Source organism: Trichogramma pretiosum, unplaced genomic scaffold (genome assembly GCF_000599845.2).
Source record: "Trichogramma pretiosum strain Unisexual culture from Peru unplaced genomic scaffold, Tpre_2.0 scaffold2, whole genome shotgun sequence".
Taxonomy (NCBI): Eukaryota; Metazoa; Arthropoda; class Insecta; order Hymenoptera; family Trichogrammatidae; genus Trichogramma; species Trichogramma pretiosum.
In genome coordinates, this window is record NW_019641687.1 from 245,313 (window position 1) to 268,963 (window position 23,651).

The window sequence follows — 23,651 nt, forward strand, 5'->3', positions numbered from 1 at the left end:
CAACCTTAAGAGATCGCTGCAAACTAAGATGCATTTTTAAAGCGAATCTCAAAATTGAATCACGTATATAATATTCCTTGTGTCGCACTTACTCGTGGGTCGACTAAACTACATTTCCACGGCAAAACCGTAAGTTCGCCGTGTGACGGTGTATATACGTATTTGTTGGTTTTTCTTGCTCGTGCGCGGTTTATTAAATTGCGCGAGATGACACAACGGAATATGTGTGCTTTCATACTTTTATATGGACATGAGCTGACGTTTCTTCCATATAAACTACGGATAATATATTTCCGGTGCATAAACTTTTCATAGAGCCAACACTTGCCACGTGCCCACAAATATAAGTTAAAACTTTGGTTACGACATTCTCCGGAGAACTTGCTTATCTTTCAAATTAAATTAAATTATAGAGACATTTTTTGTCATATAATGTTAGAAATATTATACACTCGGCAACAAAATTATCGCAACAAAAAAATTCATCGAAATTTTGTCGATTTTCAAATGCTTCTATCTTGGGCTAGATTTATCGTATCGACACGCTTTTTTTTTTAATTTCTTGGAAATTTTGTCCTCTTTAAATCCATATAAATTAAGATAAGATTTGAGTCAATGTTGAGTTACCAGTAGTATTTGAGCGTGACCCTAAAAATTACTGAAAAAAAATGACTGTTTGAACGTGTACCAGTACCACAGTGATTTTTTTATCGAAATCTAACATACACCATCGCAAAGTGCTCTTTTTAACGAGTAATTCAAAAAAAAAAAAGACCTCTCTACGATTTTTTTAACGCCATGTAGGTCGATTTGAAGGTACGGTTTATGTACGCATAATGCCCAGAAAATCGTCTTGATTTCAGGTAAACGGGGGATTTTACGTACTTTAAATGGTATCTTCAAATCGACCTACATGGCGTTAAAAAAATCGTAGAGAGGTCTTTTTTTTTTTAAATTACTCGTTAAAAAGAGCACTTTGCGATGGTGTATGTTAGATTTCGATAAAAAAATCACTGTGGTACTGGTACACGTTCAAACAGTGATTTTTTTTCAGTAATTTTTATGGTCACGCTCAAATACTACTGGTAACTCAACATTGACTCAAATCTTATCTTAATTTATATGGGTTTAAAGAGGACAAAATTTCCAAGAAATTAAAAAAAAAAAGCGTGTCGATACGATAAATCTAGCCCAAGATAGAAGCATTTGAAAATCGACAAAATTTCGATGAATTTTTTTGTTGCGATAATTTTGTTGCCGAGTGTATATAAAATATATTAAAATTGAATTGAAATGGTAAATTGCAAATTGAATAATAGATACTTTATGACGTATAAAAACGTTATTCGTGTCATACGGTATTAATGATTAATGTTGCATAATTGAATAAAAAAAGTATAGTAAACGTCCGCATTGATACAGGTGGATTACTCTCCCGTTAAATGGCATTTGCGCTAGAAGTAATCCGCTTTATAACGCAAAAACGAGACGAGGAATCATAAAATTACATTACGCTGCCTGTGCACCCTTTGAACTTGGAGTTGCTGCGACGAGAAATCCGACTTATGCCCTCCTTCTTCTGCAAAGACGTGCGTGCGTGTGGAATAACTGATTTTATTCGTCCTCGCGGAACTTGCGGACACGCGCTTGTGCACGTGAAATCCCTACTGCTTCTGGCGCGTTCACAGGGCCTTTAGATCTCTCTCATTTGTGTGCAGGCTTGCTCGTAAAGCAAGTAGCTGAAAATTCATTAAATTATGTTCGCAGCTTAGATCGAATGAGAATCCAATCAAATTATATAAGTCTGAAATTGCGCGTCTTTATTATTACAATAAATGCAATTTAGGGTGGATCGTAGAAATTTCCCATTTTCTGTGTTCTTTGTTTAACTCAAAAATAGGTGAATTATTAAACAAATTTGAGAATTTTGTATATAGTTTTTATCACATTGCAGATTACTTTAATGTAATGAATCTCGCAGTTCGGAGTATCCTCACACTCGGCGCTATATCAGCTTACATTCCCTGACCACCGCTACTTTGTTTACAGCCAAGGGTGTCATTCTTATTGTTCTTGTCGCTGTGATTGTGATGCACTGCGGGTGGACGTATATATATGTACGTTCGTTATCCTGCACAGTCGATGCTTTATAATGAAGCAGCGGTAGCCAGCGAACTCGCGCACTCCGATGAATTGGAAACGAGGTCTTTGTGGTCACTCTGTAGTTTCAAATTACTTTAAAGAGTTTTTTCCCCTCGTTTGCGCGTGCACACACATACACGCACGCAGAATGAAATGTGCGACTGGTTTCATTAGTGTCATAGTAACTTTCGCTGTAGCATAATTATGCGCAGTATTTAACAGCGACACAATTCAATTAATTAATGAAAATGACAATTCGTTGAACGCGGGTCAACAAATCTACTACTCCAGCAGCAGCTCGAGAGCCGGGGGAAAACATTTTCTTTTTAATTTGTCCGCAAAAGTGGAGCGCGGCGCGCACGAGGCAAAAAGTAGTGTAGGCGAATTCGAGGCCCTCTCGACAAAAGCAGCGCAGCAGCAGCAGCAGCAGCACGCATATATGCCGCAGACGTATATTATGCCCGCGAGTACACTCGTTACTGCGAATCTCAGTCTCTCGTATTAGTGTGCTAGTAGGTATTCGTGTGCTCTCTCGGATACTCGGGAGCTCCGCGAGTGTAGTGGTAATATAACGAAGTCACTTTGCTCGGCACCACCGCGCGCGACCCGCTATACGCATACTAATGCGAATGCATGTAGCGATGCCTCTCCGACGACGACGACTTGCCTATATATATATCGCAAGTGGTACAAGAAAATCCTCCTTCAGCTATTGCCTTTTCGATCCCCCTATAAAACGGCAGCGAGAGAGGCCAAGAAGAAGAAAATATGCGAGATTTTCGTTTTTCCAACGGAAAAAAAAGAGGAAAAGCAGTATTGAAACGACGAAGCGGAGATTTTCATTGAATTTGCAATTCCGTCGCCGGTGGCAGACAGCAGCTTCACCGCGAAAGCTCAGGCTAGCTACCCTTGCTGCTGCTGGTGACTTTCGAATCTCACTCTTGGCACTTTAAAGTATTTTTGGTTTTAAAATGCAGAGAATTGATTTGCCGAGTGCTTGTTTTTTTGTTATATTTCTCTTGGCTCTTCTTTACCGTCGTATCTTGTGTACGATAGTTTGATATTATTTCATCTGCTTCCGACACTTTGGCATACGAAACTTTCCTTATTATATTTTTATACTTCCATTTTCAATTACTCCATGATGTTCTCTCAAAGTTCATGAGACATTTTTTGAAATCATTTTCAAGGAGAAAATTCCTCTTTCAAACCTTGTAAATATCCGCAAAGTCTCGAAGCTCCTCTCTGAAATGGAGTCGAAAGTTACATTTTCAACGAAGTTTATTTTTAATCTGTTCCAATGCAGTGACTTTTACATCGATTACCGTTGGCCCAATAAAAATTATTTCATCGAAACTCGCACACGATCGTTAGTTTTTTCTCCGAGCTCTTGAATCGAAAATCTTGAATACACGGATATTGCGAACAATTGAAAAACGTATCGGATAAATCGCGAGCAGTTAAAATAATCGAGTTATGCCAATATTTGTTCTTCGCATGCATCCGTTTTGTTTCGTGAAAATTCCATTCTTTTTCTTGCAAAAGGCGAGGATTGCCGCTTATGAGAAAGCGAAAGAGGAGGGGGGCTTTGCTCGTATAGGTCTATGTAAACGAGACCAAAGCGATCCCAGTTAATATACATTTTACTACGTAGACTAGCTAAATCAATATTATAGAGCTGTATGTATAGGGGCGCACACAGGGCAAGATCCTCGTTCTGGTGCAGCAGGCAGTGGCCTAGCCGAGAGGTCATGCATTACGTCCTTTATGCATATGTATGTGTATATGGACTGGAGCAGTAACCCGTGGCCTACACGCGGTCATGTATTTTATCGGACTTGCGTTGCCGCCGCTCCTGCTGTTTTATGGCATAGAACCGAACAATATCCTCTCTCTCTCTCTCTCTTCCTCTCTTCCTCTCTGTAGCTCGTTGATTTTCTCTCTTGGAAAGCTCTCTTTCGCGATTCTCTGTGTAATCCTTTGTTCGTCTGCGCGTCGTCGACTGTCACGGGGCTTTTCTATTTATTTGCGCATTGAGTGGCGCAATCGACGTTTTCTTTGTGTTTTAAATATGAAATGCTGCCACTGGATCGGACAAACTCGCCGTACGTTTTATCTGCGTGTTTGCGCGCAATGTAGTATCCTAGATTTTCTCCTCGCCAAAAGTCCACCTCTTTGATATGCTAATCTCTTTGTTCGATTGCGATTTGTTTAAAAAAAATTTAATATTCCATTCGAGTGTGCGGAACGGCCAAGCGCGCTTGTCCAAGAAGTCACTTTGATGGGGGGGAATAAAGAAAATCGTTCGGAACTTGGCCGGTGTAACGGGCATAGGTATAGCTATAAATGCTTGTCGAACCGGTCATCCGGAAAGGTAAAGCTTGCACGTGCGCGCGCGATCCAGCATCTCTCGATATAAAATGCAGCACAAGCTGTCTCGGAAAAAAGCACGAGGATGGCCTGCGCGCATACGTGACAAATTTACCCTAATCGCGCTGCAGTTTACACGCCTTAACTCTGCCCTGCTGTGTAGCATTGAAATACTGCCAATGTACACGAGACTCGGCTCATTGCTGAATATTCTGAAAAATAAGAATTCCGATGATTTCAAGATGTTGCTGAATGAGATTTATTTCTCTGTCTTGAGGTTTACCGAGCAAACAAAGAATATCTTTACTCTCTGCGCCCATCTCTGCAGATACTTATTTCTTTCCCTGCAGCCTCCCTTTTTTTGTTGGCAAAAAGAAAAATTATCCGCTTCGTATTGCATGAAACATTTTAACCTCTCTCTCTCCTGCCCTTTGCTCAAAAATGCTCGTTTCTCTTTTCTTTTTTTTTATACGCTTTTCTCGACGTGCGCTTCAGGCGGTGTTCGTTTTTTACCCTCTCACAGCTCCCTGCAGTTTTCCCTCTTTCTCTTTCTCTCCCCGCACAAGTGAGTCGTTCTCGAGAGAATTTCTATATATATGTACATAAAATAAGATGAAGCACGTGAAAATAGAAAATTATGGAAAATATTTCACGGAAAAATCCGAGTCTAAAAAACAATGATCTCAATCTTTGTGATTTTTTTCGACTTTGGGCAAAAAAATGAAAAACATCAAAAGCTCTGAAAATAAGTCAAAGAACATGTGTGAACATTTTCAAAAATTGTTTACCTCTACTTCACCTAAAAATTTCTTAATTAAAAATATCGGCTTTTCGTTTGGAAATTTTGACGAATCGTCAGAAAAAGATCTGAAACAATTTGAGATTATTAATTAGAAAAGAAGATGCGCGTGGTAGAAAATTTTATAAAAATGATTTAATTTTACCTGGATTGGATTGACATGTTTAACTTTAAAATGCTTTATTGCGAAGAAAATAATATAGTGAGCTTTTGGGTACTCATCGACTATATTTAGTAATTCTGAACTTACCTTCATACTAATGATTATCATTATAATATATTCTTTAATGTTTTGTTTATTTGAAAAATAAATAGTAATCGATAGTCTCAAGTTTTTGTGTCATGGCGCGTGAAAATAACCCAAAACTGCTGTGCACACTTTCCACTTCTTGTACTTAAAAATATACTATCGTAAAAGTGACGGCTGGTATTTGTTAATGAGTTAGATATTATCTCGTAATTTGTCTCGTGAACTCAAGCGAATTAGCCAGTTTAATTTTCATTGCGATAAAACGCAATTCCGCAAGTTGGAGCATATCGTAAATCAAGTGCATTTAAGCAGCGCGAAGTACAAAAGAGAAAACGCAAAAGAAAGAAAAAAACTGTATATAGCTCAGTTCGAACGTATGGGGCGCGGGGTACGTAAGAGTGGAGCTGTGTAATTTTCACGTTCATACGCGAATAATAAGATTGGAAGCTCGCGCGAGCTCGATGGTGCGCTGGCAGTGTGCACAGTGCAGTCACGTAGAAAAGTGGTTGGGATCGCCTGGAAATTCGAGTACTCGTGTTTTCATCGCGATAAAATGTGCTACTAGTTGCGTGCCACTACTATACGTGTACCCTGTGCGCAAGGGCAGATAGAGAGAAAGAGAGAGAGAAAAAGCTCGGGCGCTCGTGCTAGACTCGTGTGGCCGATAAAAGCCCTGCTGCTGCTGCTGCTCCTACGTGTTTCTCAGGGTCATAATTTTCTTCTATGTAAAATATAAAAGTGCTCGTTGAGTTTTCTAATCGATTTGGGTGATCTCGCACTACTGTGCCCGAGCTACACTGTATAAGTTTTCAGAAATAGCTATGTTGGCTGCTGCAACTATGTAGCACGTACACGTTCGCTCGCTGCACTACATCGCACTATGTACACACATTGCTCGCATTGTTTCCCTTTTTTTACGCCGAGCGTTTGTAAAGCAAGTTGTTTTCTTTGTTGCGGCCTGTCGCTGCTCGCTGCATAAGACTTTTCCGAGGTCGAGTGATTGATCTGCGTCGTCTTTGGGAGGAACGACCGACGCGTACACGCGTGTCAACAAATTATTTACAACAAATCTAAAACATTCTGCAGTAGCATTATGCAAGTTTGTAAATTATGCTCTCTCGCTATTGCTATTTTTTCCTCGAGATGCTTCGACGCGACGATCGCGCGTCACCTGCGCATTTCCGAGAAAATGAACATTGCGATTGCGCGAACTGCATAACTCATTCGTCACTTTCCGTTAGAACAGAAGCGTAAGCTTATAATACCTACGTTTCTCGAAATGCGCTGGAAAACGAAAAGAGCCTCGCGTGGCAATGTCACAGGTGAAGCTGTGAGCTACTGCCAGCAGAAAGCTGCCGCATCAGCTTTCGTACAGTTGCAATTCGCTTTAAAAGATAACGAGCATGACACTATCGAAAATTTACGCAATATATATTGTACATTCATGCACCGACCGAGAGACATACACACACATACACCAACGTTCAGCGAGTCGCCAAGCGGAAAATTACTCGAATGGTGATTCGAATAAGTGGACGTATAAACTATATATTCGTGTTCAGGGCACACGATTTTGCTGCAGAGCCGCAAGGCATTATGCGGCTTATCACGGCAATGCAGCTGTAACTATGAGAAACATGTAGGTTTTTTCTCGGTTTTTGCCCCTTACTAGTGTTTGAAACGTTATTAAAGTTTTACTTCTTTATTTCTACAAGCGCACACAATGTTGAGTAAAGAATCTTCAATCGAAACCATTCACTTCTTCCAAAAGATATTTTTGTTTCAAATTTTCAGTAATCATCTTGATTTTTTTCTATTCAAATAAAAAGGGCTAATTTATCTAATTACATCGAAGCCTCGAACTTTTTTTATTATAGTGCAGCAAAGCATTGTTATTTTATAAGTAATATATACTTTCATCCCCCATCCATCATTAATAAGAAAAAAAGTAGTTACTCTTTTTACTTTTTTCTTATAGAAACAAACGAGAAAATCTCGACGGCATCGAAGAGAATCTCAAATGATATTGGTTACTCTGAGCTTTGTTCAAATAAAACCTGATTCCATCATTCAGAAACCCTTTTTTTCCTTTTTCATCAATGGATTTTCAATATTCTTCGTTCACTCCACTTCTTGCTTCATTCAGTCCAGCAGTTTCAAGAAGTCGAACATATTCTTTTATTTTCTTTTCCGTGTCCCAATAATCATCACTTGCGACGAACATTCAATTTAGTTGATTTTTAACGTGTGAGTGTGCATTGCATTACCTTGGCGGAGCAGAATCGTTCCAATAAAGTGCTTTACTTTAATATTCGTTCAGTCGAAAAAAAATTTTCCTCTTGACCCAAAATAATTTGTATTTGAAAAATGTTGGTAAATTTGAATATTTTGTTCTGTTGCAGCAAGACTGTCCAAATGGCAGATTGACGCCGGCAAAGTTTGTCGACATGTACAAAATGTTCTTCCCCTCTGGGAACGCTGAAGAATTTTGCGATCATGTGTTTCGTACATTCGACATGGATAAAAATGGTTACATCGATTTCAAGGTAAGCGTCATGAGCCCACGCGTTTTTATGTAAAAAATGTATTATTCCGCAAAGGTGGAAGTTCAATTGCAAGCGAGCAGTTGACTGAATCTTAATTCCTTCTTCGTTGAATGAAAAGTGCGTGCGAGTAGCTGAAACGTGGCTATCACAGCTAAAGCTCACAAGCAAGTTTGCGAACAAACGAGTCTGCCTCGCATTCATTTTCTCGAAGTAGTTAATTGAAAGTGCGAACGAATTCGGTGGCGCGACGCGTGTCTCTTCGGAGTAGCGTGGATACGTATACAGGCGCTCGGAGCAGAGCATCGAGACGTTGGCCCTCTGCGTATTCAAAAGTCGTATACATTCGAGTGTAAGGGTTGGCGCGCGGGAAAGAGAGAAGAAAAATCGAGGCCGTGTCGATGGGTGGCTGGTTCGCTGTGCATACATACGTAGAATATGACGAGCGAGCGAGTGAGAGAGCCACGCCCAGAGCGTTATAACGTACCTAGTTGCATTGGCAACGCGTGCGTCGACAGCGGCGGCTCACGGCTCACGGCGTCGGCGGCGGCTGCACCCCCGCCGCGGTCATTAATGGAGCGCGAAGTCGACTGCTGCTGGTCGAATTGGGTCAAAAGCCGCTCTCTCGTTTGCTCGCTCTTTGTGTATATGCGCCCCTACCTTCTATGTGTATATATATTTCTCCGGAAAGTGCAGCACATTCGTCGATTTATGTGCAGCTCCTACACGTAGATATCAAGCAGGCTTTTTGTGAAACAACAGGGCCAGCCAACAACACTATTATTACTATATGTACGGCGATGTGTTGAACATGCTAGCTCAGGTGAGATTGATTACAAAGTTATAAGCGTCCGCACCGATTGGACTTTCTCTACTCCTTTATTCTACCATCCTATCTTTTTCGCTACGTAATTTCTGCGTGGCATGTTTTGTCTTCTCGTTGTTTTTACTTGAGTTAGCGTATATACTCAGGGCTCACACATATTTCTAATTCGGCGATCAACTGTTTGTCTTCACATTACTGGGTTACGAAAAACTTGAACGAAAAAAAAAATTAAGAGCTGTCTCAGTTGAGTTTAATAAGCTGATCTCAAAACGCATAATTTTATTAATAATATCTGCACCGAGCTTATTTTTCTTCCTTTTCTCATTACTTTAAATGTTCTATTACATTTTTAGCTTAGCTGGTAAAAGCACTATAAAATAAAAAACATTTTTAGCTCAATTTATATTTATTTTTCAATTTATAATAAAAGTAATTTAAACGCAATAAAAGATTCTTTTTTTCATGTCTACGCTTGACATCATTTATCGTTGACTCGTCAAAGTGTGAATACTATTTTTAAGCACATGATTAATGAAATGCTATGGTTGAGACTGATTACTAGACTGGGGTAATTAAACATTAGAAGAACTAACACCATTAATAATATTCTTGAGAGCTTTCATTATGCTCTTAGTGCTTACAAATTACTGTTGTTTGAACGCAAACGTTACTACAATTCGTGGGTCGATGAACTTTTTTAGTTTATTTTGCAAAAAATTGTTTTTATATAAAATTTTATTTTATGATTTTTTACCAATGATTTAAATTAAAATAGTAATATCAGTTATTGAAACTTAGAAAAGTAATACTATTGAATATATTAAATTGAAATTTACAAAGTTTGAGAAAAAAAGTAAAAGTAATGAAAAATTTACGTGTTTTTCTAGCTGAATGGTTGCTTTCTACACTAAAAGACATTTTTGTTGTTGAGTTTTCTCACGCCTCGCGCGCAATTCGCAGAGTCGAGGAAAAGCAATAAACGCACAAAATGTTTCCTACTGATATAGAGAAACACTGAAATGGAATAGTTCGTAAAGTCCAACGATATTTTCGTTCGCCTTTCGTAAAAAAATATACTTAACTCCATCGTGAAAGTTGGAACGTAAAAAAAAGTTTTGTGTAAAAATATATACTGCACGAGGCTTATCTTAATAGAAATAATTGAATGCGAGTTGGATATACGAAGTAAGCCCACTGACTTATTGCAATTGTATAACAGCTGTATACTGGCTCAACTTTGGCAAATAGCCAGTTTTGAATTAAACGATAAAAGATTCGTTTATTGTGCATTGCGAGCTGTGAAATAATTCTAAATTTGCAAGAAATGATAAATCGTTTCATTCCTCAGTGAATGACTTAATAATCAAAATTTACATGGCGAAAATGTACGGTTTCGCGTTTCTGATCCAAGGGAAAAAGTTTTAACGAGCAAATTATAAGTTGCAAATACGAGGGCAAAAGCTCGTGTATCGAAAAAAAAGAAGCGCGAAACTTTTCAATGACAATCATTAGAGGGCGCGTTACGTATTGGCGTACGTCGTTATTTTGGCCTCGCTAGACGCGCAGAAGCTCATACATACGCATTATTCAAGATTCTCTACGTCAGCATGAGATGCTCGAGCCTTGACAATGCTTGAACAATAAACAGGCGAGAAGAGGAGGAGGCAGCAGCAGTGGCACCTCCTTCCGTCCCTCTATTGACGCTTAACTATCGAACTCTCCTGCATCTGAGTAAGATAATGATGAATTGACTCAATGGTGTTCCGTTTTTAGTACATCTATAACAGCTACGATCGCTGCTATTTTCTTGCACAGCAAAAGTACAAATAATGAAGTTTTGAGAATGAAAATAACTTAGGCTAATATCATTGATATCCCTAATAATTTCGATGGAACAAGCGCGTGCAAGCATAATAATCTAAGGTATATTTGATAAATACATTTCAATCAAATCATTGGTTACCTTTGGTTAAGCTAAAAAATAGTATAAATCATTTCATGACAAATTTTTTTTACATAAAGCCGAGCATTAATGCCATACCCCTGCAAAGCCTCGCAACAAGTGAGTCAAGATAAGACGAGATCTAGTATAAATCTTTCAATGTATAGCCTTGCAAGCTTGCTTATATGCGCCCATCCTTGTAAATATGTCCACAAGTACGCACACATACAAGACCCTCGAGTGTGTGCATGATGTATGAATCGCGCGCAAACGCCATTAGTCCCCCGCGCACGCACACAAGCTCAAACTGACGTCTCTGATGCATTGCAATTTTGCAGTAGCTTTGCTCTCGCGAGCTGTCTCTGCTTTAGTGTATGTATGTGTGAGGTTCTATGTATACTAGCCGAGGTGATTAAAGTACAGTCAGGATTTAACTTGTTTTCTCAATGACACACAGCTACACCCACACCCAAGGTACCTTACCCTTGGAGTTTGATGTAACCAACGAGGATGATATTTACTCATCTGCGCAGTCGAACAGTACGATCGAAATGCCTTCCTCGTTAGTGGCTTCGATAAACACCAGTACCAAGACCTACTTGCTGTTATAGCAATGCAGCGCTATCTCTATACCTCTAGCTGCTTTTGTTGATTCTTCTACTTAAATGCCACTCCGATTATGTGACTAGCTCTTCTGCACTTAACGACCGATGAACTTGCTTTCTTAATAGTGTCATGAATTTCAAAAAATTTTGACTATTTTTTCATTAGATGTATTCAGACATAAAATAAAAATAAAGCGCTAGTAAAAAATATTCAAAAACAAGCTTCACTTCGACAATTTACTATTCGATTAAATTAATATAATTTTTGTTGGTTTGATCATTGAACATTTTTGAATACTCTCTGATGTATAAAAAACGTAACTCAAAATTTATCTTGAGATGCGTACTTTATACATTTAGTTTATATTATTAAGGTGATGCCAAAGCCCCGATTTTGACCGACGGAGCATTAGAAGTGTAAATTTAAATAACTTTTTCACTAGACCGATTTTCGAAAAACGACTGTGTGGAGCCCTCCATATTGATGCTGTGAACAACTGTACCAAATTTCATTCCATTTCATTCAACAGTTTTTCCGGAAAACGGGATCGTTTAGTTCGTTAGATAAAATATTCCTTTTATAAATATTAATTACAAATCCTTTATAATTATTGAACCATTTAAATTTAAAAATGTTCATACAATTTTTACGTTTAACAGCAGCTTCATATTTTATTAATAACATTAATTTTTATTAGAGCCCGGCTGATATGCAAAAAAAAAATAAATTATTTATGCAAGCAAATGTGTTCCAAAAATCTTTAAACCATGCTCGTACATATGCAAAAATAATTCGAATATGTAATTATGTAATTAAAGTAATTTTTGTTACGGACCAAACTGAAAAATTTGCAAAGAAAACCTTACTTGATCAACCAGAAACTAGAAACAATACTTCTTATGATTCAAGTTATTATTTAATTTAAATTGAAGCATGTGAATATTGGAAATTGAGCGTTGTAACTGCCCCTGTTTGTAAAAGTTGAGTTAAAATTCGTAAAAATGTACGAAAATATATGTAAAATTCAAAAATAAATGAAACATGTGCAATTTCGTGTGCAATGTATGCATTTGCATATAATCCTGACTTTTATTATTATTTTTTTATTTCAATTTTTTAATTAAATTTGTTTCTTCTTCAATTTTTTGAAACTTACAATTTTTTACATGAATTCAATAATACAAAAGACATTGCGAAAAATACTCTGTTTCTGAAAAATGTATTATTTCTACAAAAAAAAAAAAAAACGATGCTCGTTTGTTTTTTACGGGCTATCTCACATATCAAACGCATCTAAAGAAGTTTCACTTTCAAACTAAAGTTTGCTTAATTTGTCTAGACATAATTTTGTTCGTCTTTTTTCCAACATATATGGTAAATTTACAAATGATTTTTCGTACCGAGCTGTTATCGTTTATGAATATATTTGAATACGTGCATTGCGCAGGCGTTTACTGAGATAAGCATCATTCGTGCTAGTAAGCATTAAATAACATCGAAGTTATAATTGTTTCCTTCCGTTAACTTTATTTTTCTCTACGGTTAGATTTATATTCTTGTATCGAATTTTATTTAAAAAACATTATGAAAAGTGTTTTTTAACTCTGCTTAATTTACTTACTAAAAATTCTTAGAAAACGCATTAATTTTTTGACAGCGAAATTTCAAAAAATACCTCCTATTGTTTTATTTTTTTCAATTAATGCAATATCGATGCATTTTCATTAGCCGTTGATTCCCCGCAGGTAAAAAAAGCAACACGATCATACGCTGCCAATATTCCAATAACTAGAAAGGAGCTCGTTCGCGTTTCCGCAGGCAAACAGTGAAGAACTTACTAGAGTCCTAATTCTTTAATTTCTCGCTCTTTATCGGGTATTTAAGTGAGTTAGCGTCGAAGCACTTCGAATGAGACTATCGAAAGTTTCGGAACAATTCAGGCTAGTAGCAACGGTAGTCACACGAGGCAAACCGAACTCTTCATTACAGCACATATTGTGCCATTAATTCTCGCGCGCGTGCCAACGCAGTCGCCTCATTCCCATTATAAAGCTATAAAGTCGATCGTTAGATTTATATACGCTTTGGAATTTCCACCCATTTGTGCAGTTCGAGTTGCTGTGGCACTATACCGCGTTTATTCGATAATCCAAGGCTATGTTTTACTTATCGAGACCATGACTGGGTTATCTTCTTTTCGTCTTTTGTTATCAAGTTTAAATAGGCTTTGTGTTAAGTGAAAATTTTAAACTCAAAGATCAATTACATGTTCTTTAGTTTGATTGGCAAAAACGACAGAAACGATTTATTGTCACTACCGAAAATATAATTGAATTTTCGAATCGTGGCCTTTTGTAAAGATAGAACGATATGCTCGTCGATGGTGCCTCATGAAACAATGTGGTACATGTATTGTAATTAAATTTACATATTAATCAAAATTTTATTCTGATCAAAAGCTACATGTATTATAATGGTAATAGTAATGTTAATAAACAAAAAAAATTATCATGACTATCATGCAGGAAAACCGTTTTATGAAAAGCTACGTTATTATTTTCATTGAAATGCGACTCCTTTATAGACGAATCAAATTTTTTTCCATCGGTGACACACGATCCTCCGTTTATAAGCTCTTTGAAGTGGATGAAAATGTGAAAAATGTATTCAAAGCGTATAAATAATTCATCAATTCTCTTCCTTGAGCAGTATATCTGTACAGCACTGCACAATGTAAGCACATATACTTATACATCTGATGATATTCAGAAGGTCTCGTAAGATTGCATTTAGGGCAAGCCGAAGAAGGCCACGGAACACAGACTTTATACGCCGCACGGCAGCGTCAGTTCGAGTGAAAATTAATGTGTAAAAGCACGTGTACGGTGGGGAAGGTGAGGGGGGGGGGGGCANGGGGGGGGGGGGGGGGGCAAATGTTTGGGTGTGTGAGTGTTTGCTACGAGTGTGCGCGTGAAGGAGGTATCGGATAACTCACTTTTCAAAAGACTTAATGTGTATCATGGTCATTTGTGTTAAGTACGTATAGTATGTATATATGTATGGATGCCTGAGCTTGAAACGAAAAAAATTACCACAGCGGTTTGGGATTTTAGCTGGTCTATTTCATTTGAGTTAAGGGTCGAAAAATTGAAAGGGTAGATGCATTATTTCTCATTGATGTGTGTGTAAAAACTATGTAGACATAGTCATAGGCGATTCGGGCACCGTCGTGACGTACAGGTTGCAAGACAAGCGCAAGTAAAGTATTTTTTGTTTGCAGTTTCTGTAATACTTCTCGACCTACTGTACGTCAGACTGATTAGCCCTGGGTCATTTGTCGAACATTTGCAAATTATTAAACGTTCTCTTTTTTTCTCTCCGTATTGCGCCTTCCCGCTACACTTGCACCATCGAATTTTCCATGTACTTGATTTACTTTCTGCGCTCTTTACATTCTTCGATAAGTGAAAAAAGATTCTGTGTTGAATAAAATTCATTTTAATCATACATTATCATCCTCCTGTTAAAGTTTTGTGATTATAATGAATAAAGTTTTCATCTTCATTGATTATTTTTCCCGTTCAAAATTTATTTTTTCCCACTCTAACCTAAAATACGCAACTTTGCGTCTAATTTTAGGCTCTCGTAGGAAAAAATAGTATCTCAAACTGGTGCGGATATGGTTTTTTAACAAAACGCGTTACAGCACTCGCCTTCGGCTCGTGCTATAATCCCTCGTTTTGCTAAAAAACCATATATGCACCAGTTGAGAAATATACTATTCTCCCGCAAGCTTTCATACAAGTTGAAATTTGAATAGTTTAATTATAAAATTATGCATGTACTGTGATATTGTTTTGCTTTTTTTAGATACCATTTTATTACGAATATTTGCATGTTCTGTCCTAGAATTTTTTCATATCACACATAAGCTCAATTTCACATAGTATAAAGATAATTTACATAACGACTTATATCGAAACAATAAATCGATGCATAAATTTCGATGAATAAATCATTACACCATATGTTTCATACATTTTCATTGCGATAGATGAGAGCTATTATGCGTGTGGCGTACTTTCAATCCACATAGGCTTCCGTGAGAGAATATGATTTCCCCTTTTATGCTCCACATGTCAAACTCAAAAGCTATAATTTTAGAACATTAAGTATAACATTAATTGGATTTAACAATTGAAATCGACTCAACCAACATAAGGTATTAACATAATAGTATACAGTCGCAATACCAATCAATAATTTTTTGCCATTTTGGAGTTACTTTATAAAATAATAATATATCTATTGAAAAAATAATTTACGCGGTGTTAGTTTATTCAATACTTGTCTTGGAATTGAGTACGCCAATTCCTCAAATAATTAGAGAGTTCGAAATAAAAAAATCTCCTCAAGAATTAAATTGACATTTCTTGCGATTATTACTGATATTGTAATTTGAAGTATATATATTTTTATTATACAAAATTTACTAAAAGAAAGGACAAAATAAACAAATAAACATTTAAAATGCATTTTACATTTTCACATGATGAGAGTTGTATAAAATTCTATGCCCTATAACTCAAATGTTAGCACTGTGACGGATTTCAATTCAACAATAAATTTTATCGAAATGATTAAAGTTTCTTTAGCTAAGTTCATTCAATGAATTTGTCGAGATTTAAGCGAATATATGCAATTCCTAGTCTTTGAACTTTTCCTCTCGTGATCCTCTAAAATTTTAAATATATTTAAAAAATGTTTTCATGCTACCCCAGCCGAAACTAACCTTTTTCGTCCCGGTGACCAAAACGAAATTTCTGCTGGGGGATTCATGAAAAATAGTATACGCACCTATGAAGCGAAAAAGAAAGCCTCAGAGCACATGTTTATCGGCTTTGGCTTCGCCTCGGACGATAATTGCACCTGCTCTGAGGCTTTTCAGTTTTTCGCTGCCTAGGCACGTAATATACTATACCAGTTTGAGGAATTAATTTACTTTCAATTTTAAAGCAAACAATTTCAAAATTATTTTCTCGATAATCTTTGCAAACCAACCACGGAAGTATTTTTAAAACTTTCTGGTAATGATTCTTATATCACGCTTACTTGAATTTGTTTAAAGACTATGATAAAGTTTTGTTGATATTTCTGAAAAATTGAAATTATCTAGAAAAACTTGAAGTTTTCATGTAATAATTCATACAGTAAAAGTAAGTTTTTTATTATATTGTAGTAATAGTTACTATCAAAAAATTTTAATGCATTTCGTATACTCCTCATTCATTTGACATGCTTCATTTTTTCGCTTCATCCTCGCATCCGAAGATGTGGCAATCTTTCCTTTTTCTTCTTTTTATTTTCTTCGTGCTACTCCCTGTTGACTCTTTTCTTATACGACCCCCCTCGACTTACAGCCTCGCTCTCATACTTAAGCAACCACTTATACTGTCAGTACTTCATTCGACTTGGATTCATCATGCTCTGTTTTAAACCTCGACGGTGGAACAACTCTATATTCAAAATTCACCTACTTTCTTCGACATTATACGTTGTGAGAAGTCTTATAAATCTACCTCGGGGAGCAAGTGACCCAGTTCGACTACTGGGCCGTTCGTCCACCCGACTTAACAACCACCAGGTTAAGATTCGAGCTTTATCACAAAACTCATAGCCTTTTTCGTCGTTCACTTTATTCCTTTTGTAATTGATCTGGAGTAACTTAATTCAATGTTATTTTCAATTAAATTTTGAATGGCGTCAAATAAAGACTCGCCTAATCAAATTAATTTCTACTTAATTCTTGAAAGGTTGTTGTTAGTAAATAAAAAAAAAGTCCTGAAACAGTACATCTCATGTAAAATTAAAATTTTTTAAACTTCAAAAATAGGTTTAGCCAGGCAAAGAAAAATTCTTGAAAAATATCAAGTATCATTTTTTCGATTTTTAGTCAACTTTGTGACCATAAAATGTTCGAATGTTGTAAAATACACTACTCAGAAAAATTATCGCAACACAAAATTCCATCGAAATTTCGTCAATTTTCAAATGCTTCTATTTTGGTCTATATTCATCGTATCGAGAAGAATTTTTTTCGATTTCTTAGAAATGTTGTCTTCCATATATATTATGTACTGGTTCGAGTCAATATAGAGTTACCAGTAGTATTTGAGTGCAACACAAAAAATTACTGAAAAAAATCGATATTTCTAACGTATCCATGGACTACAGTAATTAGTTTATCAAAATCTAACATATACCATCGCAAAGTACTCTTTTCAACGAGTAATTTGAAAAAAAATAGAGCTCTCTACGATAATTTGCTGTAGGTTGTTTTGAAGGTACCATTTGTGTACGCAAAATGCCCAAAAAATCGTGTCTATTTCAACTAAACAAGGGATTTCGCGTACTTTAAAAAAAATTAAATAAATAAATAAATAAATAAATAAATAAATAAATAAATAAATAAATAAATAAATAAGTAAATAAGTAAATAAATAAATAAATAAATAAATAAATAAATAAATAAATAAATAAGTAAATAAGTAAATAAATAAGTAAATAAATAAATAAATAAATAAATAGTCTTGATATTGTTCTTACAAGTTGCAATTGTTGGTGAACTGCAATTCGTCCTTACGTGAGCATTCAAGGCTGTGCTACATTTACTATATAGTATATCAACTGTAGCCGCTGAAATGGATCGAAATTTCCAATATTATCCGCGAAATGAACACGTATTCTTCGAAGTAGCCCATAATATATTATAACTTTTGTAAAAAAATAAAGATTTCTAATATATTATTTATGCATTTTAAAGTATAATAACATCATGGAAATATTCATTCGACAACCAAAATAACCCATTTTTAACACATTTTTAATCCACAATCAATTTTGTTCTATATAATATAAACGGCCAAATATTGAAACGATTTTTATACAAAATTTTTTTAAACTCATGTATCTACTTCGGGAAAGTTCTTAAGTATTCTGAAAATCATAAAACTTCAAAATGAATGTGTCACTAGTTCAACTATATTCTTAATTGATATCAAAATTCACGCATTCAAATTTGAATTTTACTTTTACATTTATTAAATAAAACAATTATAACAGAATATCATTGGCCCCATTTGTTTCAAAAATAAAAATTTTACACATTCTATGACTAGGATAACGAAATCGACAACAGACTCAGTAATGGACCACAAATCAAATGGTGATGTTAATCTATACTGTTTCAATAATTAGGTACTGCTTTCTAGAGTGCCCCAATTATGTTGTGCGCTATTTAGGCTCACTTGATCAATTTTAAACCACTAGTATGCTTCAAACGCGCTTCAAATTTTTCACTCGTGATTTGAGGTTACTTTACTTTGGTACTAACTGTCTGTTGACAGTTAGTAGCGCAAGCGCTCGTATAGAGTCGGCTCGCGTCAAGCGTCGCCGTCTGTGTCAGCCAATCAGAGACTGTTTTACGGTGCTTCACTTTGAGATCCACCTCTTTTTTATAAGTAGATAGATAGTGTGAGGGATTTAAGTGGGTAATCGAAATAAATAAATTATTAATACAATCATTTGATAGATAAATAATGATGAAAAATATATTGTATGATTCCAAAATAACTTAAATACAAGGTGCTCGGGGCGCCACTGCATGTAGAGCATGCAGACTCTCGAGCTTATATTCATAGGGCGTGAGTTCCAATAATTAATAAATAATAAGACGCGATTCGCGATACGCGATAGTTCGATAGTGTAAGGTGTGTGTGTGTGTGGGTATTGTGTATTTAAACTTAACGAAGGCCGGCTTCTTCGGCGACGTCAAATCCTTTGACCCTCTCGATGTTGCTTGGAGTCGACTTGGCAATAGCAACAGGCGGCACTTATGAGTAGCTTCTCCAGGACCAGGTTGACTTGGCACTAGTTATTACCACCGGGGTCACGATTCGTCGAATGATCCGAACGAGCTTGGATCACTCCGATGAGATAACGAATTATCGATTGCGATCGGAAAAGTTTCGGACTTGCGAAAGTCGGCTCCTCGTATTGGATTGTCGAGGTCGATTGCCGGCGTCTCAGCGACGAATTCGATTGTGCGCTCCGAATACTTAAGAACTTTCCCGAACCGATGTTCACGTGTCGAGCGTGAAACAGAGTGTCCTTTTGCTTGTCGATGCTATCTCCGATACTGTGGGCCTCATAGGTGATCGCACGCGCAAGCGTAGCGAGTCGCTGTCGATAAGCTCCGACTTTGCAAATATCGATCGAGCTTCGCTGATGCGTTGAGCTTGTCGTCCGCATTCCTAGCTGCGCACATCTCGTGCCTGCGTTGCCGTTGTCGATGCTGCTTTGCCGCTGCCTCTTCTTGCGTCTTCATGTGTGTATGTGTACGTGTGGGTACGTGTGTTTGTGTGTGTATGTTACGCGTGTTCGAGCCAATGCGTGCGTGTGAATTCTCGATGTGCAGCGAGAATCTCCCGTCACAATAGATAGATAGATAATAAAATTATTTTCTCCAATTGACCTCGAACTTATATTTTATTGATACTAACTAATGATCAAATTGATAATTTTCTATTAATTATAAGTGAAACTTTGAACAAATTTTATGAATAATACATTACTTAATGTGAGGACCCGTTTACCTTATTATGAGAATGTAAACGGAAACAAGAATACTGCACTGATAAAAATAAAAATCTAATGCCTAGAATTATTTTGATCTTGAATCACTCGATTCTTGTCGCAAGATCAAGATAATTTTTGGCATTAAATTCTTATTTCTATCAGTGTATGGGATATTTTAGTTTCTGAATAAATGCGTCGAACATAAAATAATTAAATAAGACTGATAAATGGTAATTTTTGTTGCAGGAATTTTTACTTGCAATCGATGTAACGTCAGGTGGAACGCCAGAAGAAAAACTCAAATGGGCTTTTAGAATGTACGATGTTGATGGTAATGGCGTGATAGACATCGAGGAAATGACCAAAATAGTTCAGGTATTAACTTTGAAAATATAAGGGTTTCTTAATAGGCACTTATATCATACTAGTACTAGAATGCCACATGCCTAGCTTTTTGCGCGCAGTGTGCACAAATACATTTTGGGCCCTTTTTGTATAAATATTTATTGCATAAAGTGTTTTATACTCGATAGAATTTATTTTTGCTTTTAAGAAATCTAATTGTTTAGAAATAATTGTTGATAAAATGTACTCAAATATTATATATTTTCGTACAGGCAATATATGATATGTTAGGTGCTTGTTCAAGCAACAGACCAGCTGACAGCGCCGAAGAAAGAGCAAAAAATATTTTTGCTAAAATGGATGAAAATAACGATGGTCAATTAACACAAGACGAATTTCTCAAAGGCTGTCTGCAAGACGAAGAACTTTCAAAAATGCTTGCTCCTTAATCACGCATGGTCCTTAATTGTACAAGACAAATCTTACAATTCTTCATAACGAAGAAAAAATTTGCTAAAAATTTGTGTCCAGTTCAATCACTCGAAAAGATGTTAGCTATTTATTATAATATTACAAAGTATAAAATCATAAATCATGAACGGTTGATATTTATGGAACAATTTTGCCATGCACTTGACACAGAAACAAAATGAAAATTCAACATTTATGGTGCTCTTTAAATAAGATAACCCATTTAAAATGCTTAAAAATAATTTAAGCATAACAAATCAGAAAAATACTATTGATAAAAGTAATTTAGATGCGTAATTCGAAATTATTTTGTGCTAAAAGCACTCAAGTTTTGATCAAAGAATTCCTCGTTTTAATGCATATGTGACAATTTCATTCTATTCGTGCATGGTATAGAATGGAGCAAACATTACGCTTTTCATATTATAAACCTTATTTTATTAAAATTACGAACAAAAATTTTAATTCGATAAGATATATCGAATTTAATTCGAGTAAGCTACAGCTTTTAATTGTAAAGCTTGTCATTAACACATTATATAACATGTATATTCATAGTTCTTTATATTGTAACTTCCTCCAATAAGACGGTATGCCTTTTTTACGTTATAATGATGATATGATATCTGTCAAGGTGATTTGTTACTGTCTGAATATAAAAGTAAAAACATTATCTTATTATTATCTCCAACAAGCCAATAAGATTCTACATAAATATTTATAATTACTCATGCAATCGTGTACACCCTGAGTGTATTGATTCTAGGGAAAATTAATGCGAAATGTTAACATATGACAACATATTTAAACATTTCACATTACAATTCATTTAATTTTATTACATACACTAGTCAGCAATTTTTGTATTAAGTGTAAAGAATTTTTAATATAAATGTTGACTTGTAATTATTATCAAAAAATTAAAATATACAAGCTGTTCAACTTTAGGTTGAAACACATATTAATAATTTTTCGTTCATAGCTCATGACACAATTCCAACTCACGAAAAAGTTTAAATATTCTCAGAAAAAATATTAGATTTTGTAAATAATCAAAATATACATCTATATCTATGTTATGAATAATTATATTAAATTTATACATCTATTAACTATAAATAATAATCTATACCTAAAATTTAGTACTAAAATATGTATTTGTATACAGGTGTTACTTCCGTTTTTGCGCTTCCAAATAACATCACATGCGATGCGATTGATTTAAATCATTTCTTTAAATCTCACGAAGAAATAATCTTTCTCAAAATGTGTGGTTATTTCACATAACAGTTATAAACTTGAATATGTGTATGAAAAGTATTAATATTTTATGCTATTTTTTTAATTTTGCATGGCTGCAGTACCAAAATTCATGTACTTATATACTGGTGCTCTCCATATAACTGACAGTTTAAAAAAAATTTTTCCTCAAAGAATTCCATATAATTTAAACTTGAAAAAATTTTTTTTCAATTTTTTAAATTTAATATTACATGCGCTATTAAAAAAACTAACACAATCAGTTAATACTTGAATTAAAAAAAATAAAATTAATATTATTATATTATTATAGAAGTTGAATAAAAAAAAGCAATTCAAACATTTCTAAAAGCGCCTAATTAGAATGTTTAAACTGTATGCGAATGCCGGTGTTCAAATAAAAATTAAAGACCAAAATAGTTTAAGCGAATCGACTAACTTTTCCATCCAATCATAGCATTTTCGAAAATTTAATTTTCATTCAAAAATATAACTGGCCTTAGAAGTTTAATCATACTTGTAAAAAACATTATGAAATGAATTTAAAATATTATATCACGTTATAAAGATAATTAAAAAAAGTACACGAAATTATGTTTTTTAATAATCGATTTAATTACTTAACATAAAATTCACGTTTTTTTATTGCGTCATTCAGAAGAGCGAATTTTTTTTTTATGTGAATGTTTAATTTTGTAAAATAAAAATATATAATTTCGAGTGTTTTTATTTTTGAATCATAAAAATTCTGAATCAAACTATCAAATTGATTCCCGTTATTTGATGAAACTTGAGGGTTCTCCAAGAGATTCAAACAAAATTTATTAACAATTTTATAGTTATAATGCATTCGAAAATTAATTTCTTTAACGATTGAAACTCTCTGGCCCTTGAAGTAAATTTATTACTACTTCAGATACACAAAATGAAGTATAAAAGATAAAAATAAATTTTAACAAGAAAGTTGAGCATTGACAATCGAGATACAATGTATATTGCATGTGTGAGAATCTGAAAGAATAATTCAAACTACTACTTTTGGCTTGAACTATACACTTTGTCTTACTAATAATTATTTAAAATAATTTGTCAAAAAATAAATAAATACATGAATGAATAATAATATTGGGATACTCATTTTATAAATATTTATTTTTTAAATTATTCTACAAAAAATTGTTTCTCTTGGAATGCAGATTAATGATAAGTATGTATAAAATGAATATCTTTGACACAATGATCCTTATACCACCAAACGTCAATTTAATACTCGCAATATCAATAGGTAAAAGTAGAATTCATCACTAAAGATCAAACGAGTTGTTGATATAAAACATATGCTCCCATAAACCCCAATTTTGTACTTTATATTTTTCTACTCCAATTCTCATGTGTAAATCATCTACTCCCTGATGTTCGATTTGTATGTTTTTTTTTAATTTTATTTGGAAATCATATTT

General features: G+C 35.1%; 2 protein-coding genes across 13 annotated transcripts in view; both read left to right on the top strand.

The window, feature by feature from the left end:
* The window catches only part of LOC106655172 (neuronal calcium sensor 2), a 71,303-nt gene extending 49,307 nt beyond the window's left edge, over window positions 1-21,996 (top strand). For 5 of the 12 annotated variants that reach the window (XM_023461413.1, XM_023461414.1, XM_014375399.2 and 2 more), the window contains 3 exons: window positions 7,964-8,107; window positions 20,362-20,490; window positions 20,733-21,996. In XM_023461413.1, the coding sequence (XP_023317181.1) occupies window positions 7,964-8,107; window positions 20,362-20,490; window positions 20,733-20,909 (450 nt within the window). In that variant the 3' untranslated portion in view covers window positions 20,910-21,996. The other 7 variants (XM_023461417.1, XM_014375405.2, XM_023461415.1 and 4 more) reach the window with 7 other exon arrangements.
* Window positions 1-23,651, top strand: part of LOC106655171 (neurocalcin homolog) — an 85,263-nt gene that overhangs the window by 49,287 nt on the left and 12,325 nt on the right. The window lies entirely within an intron of this gene.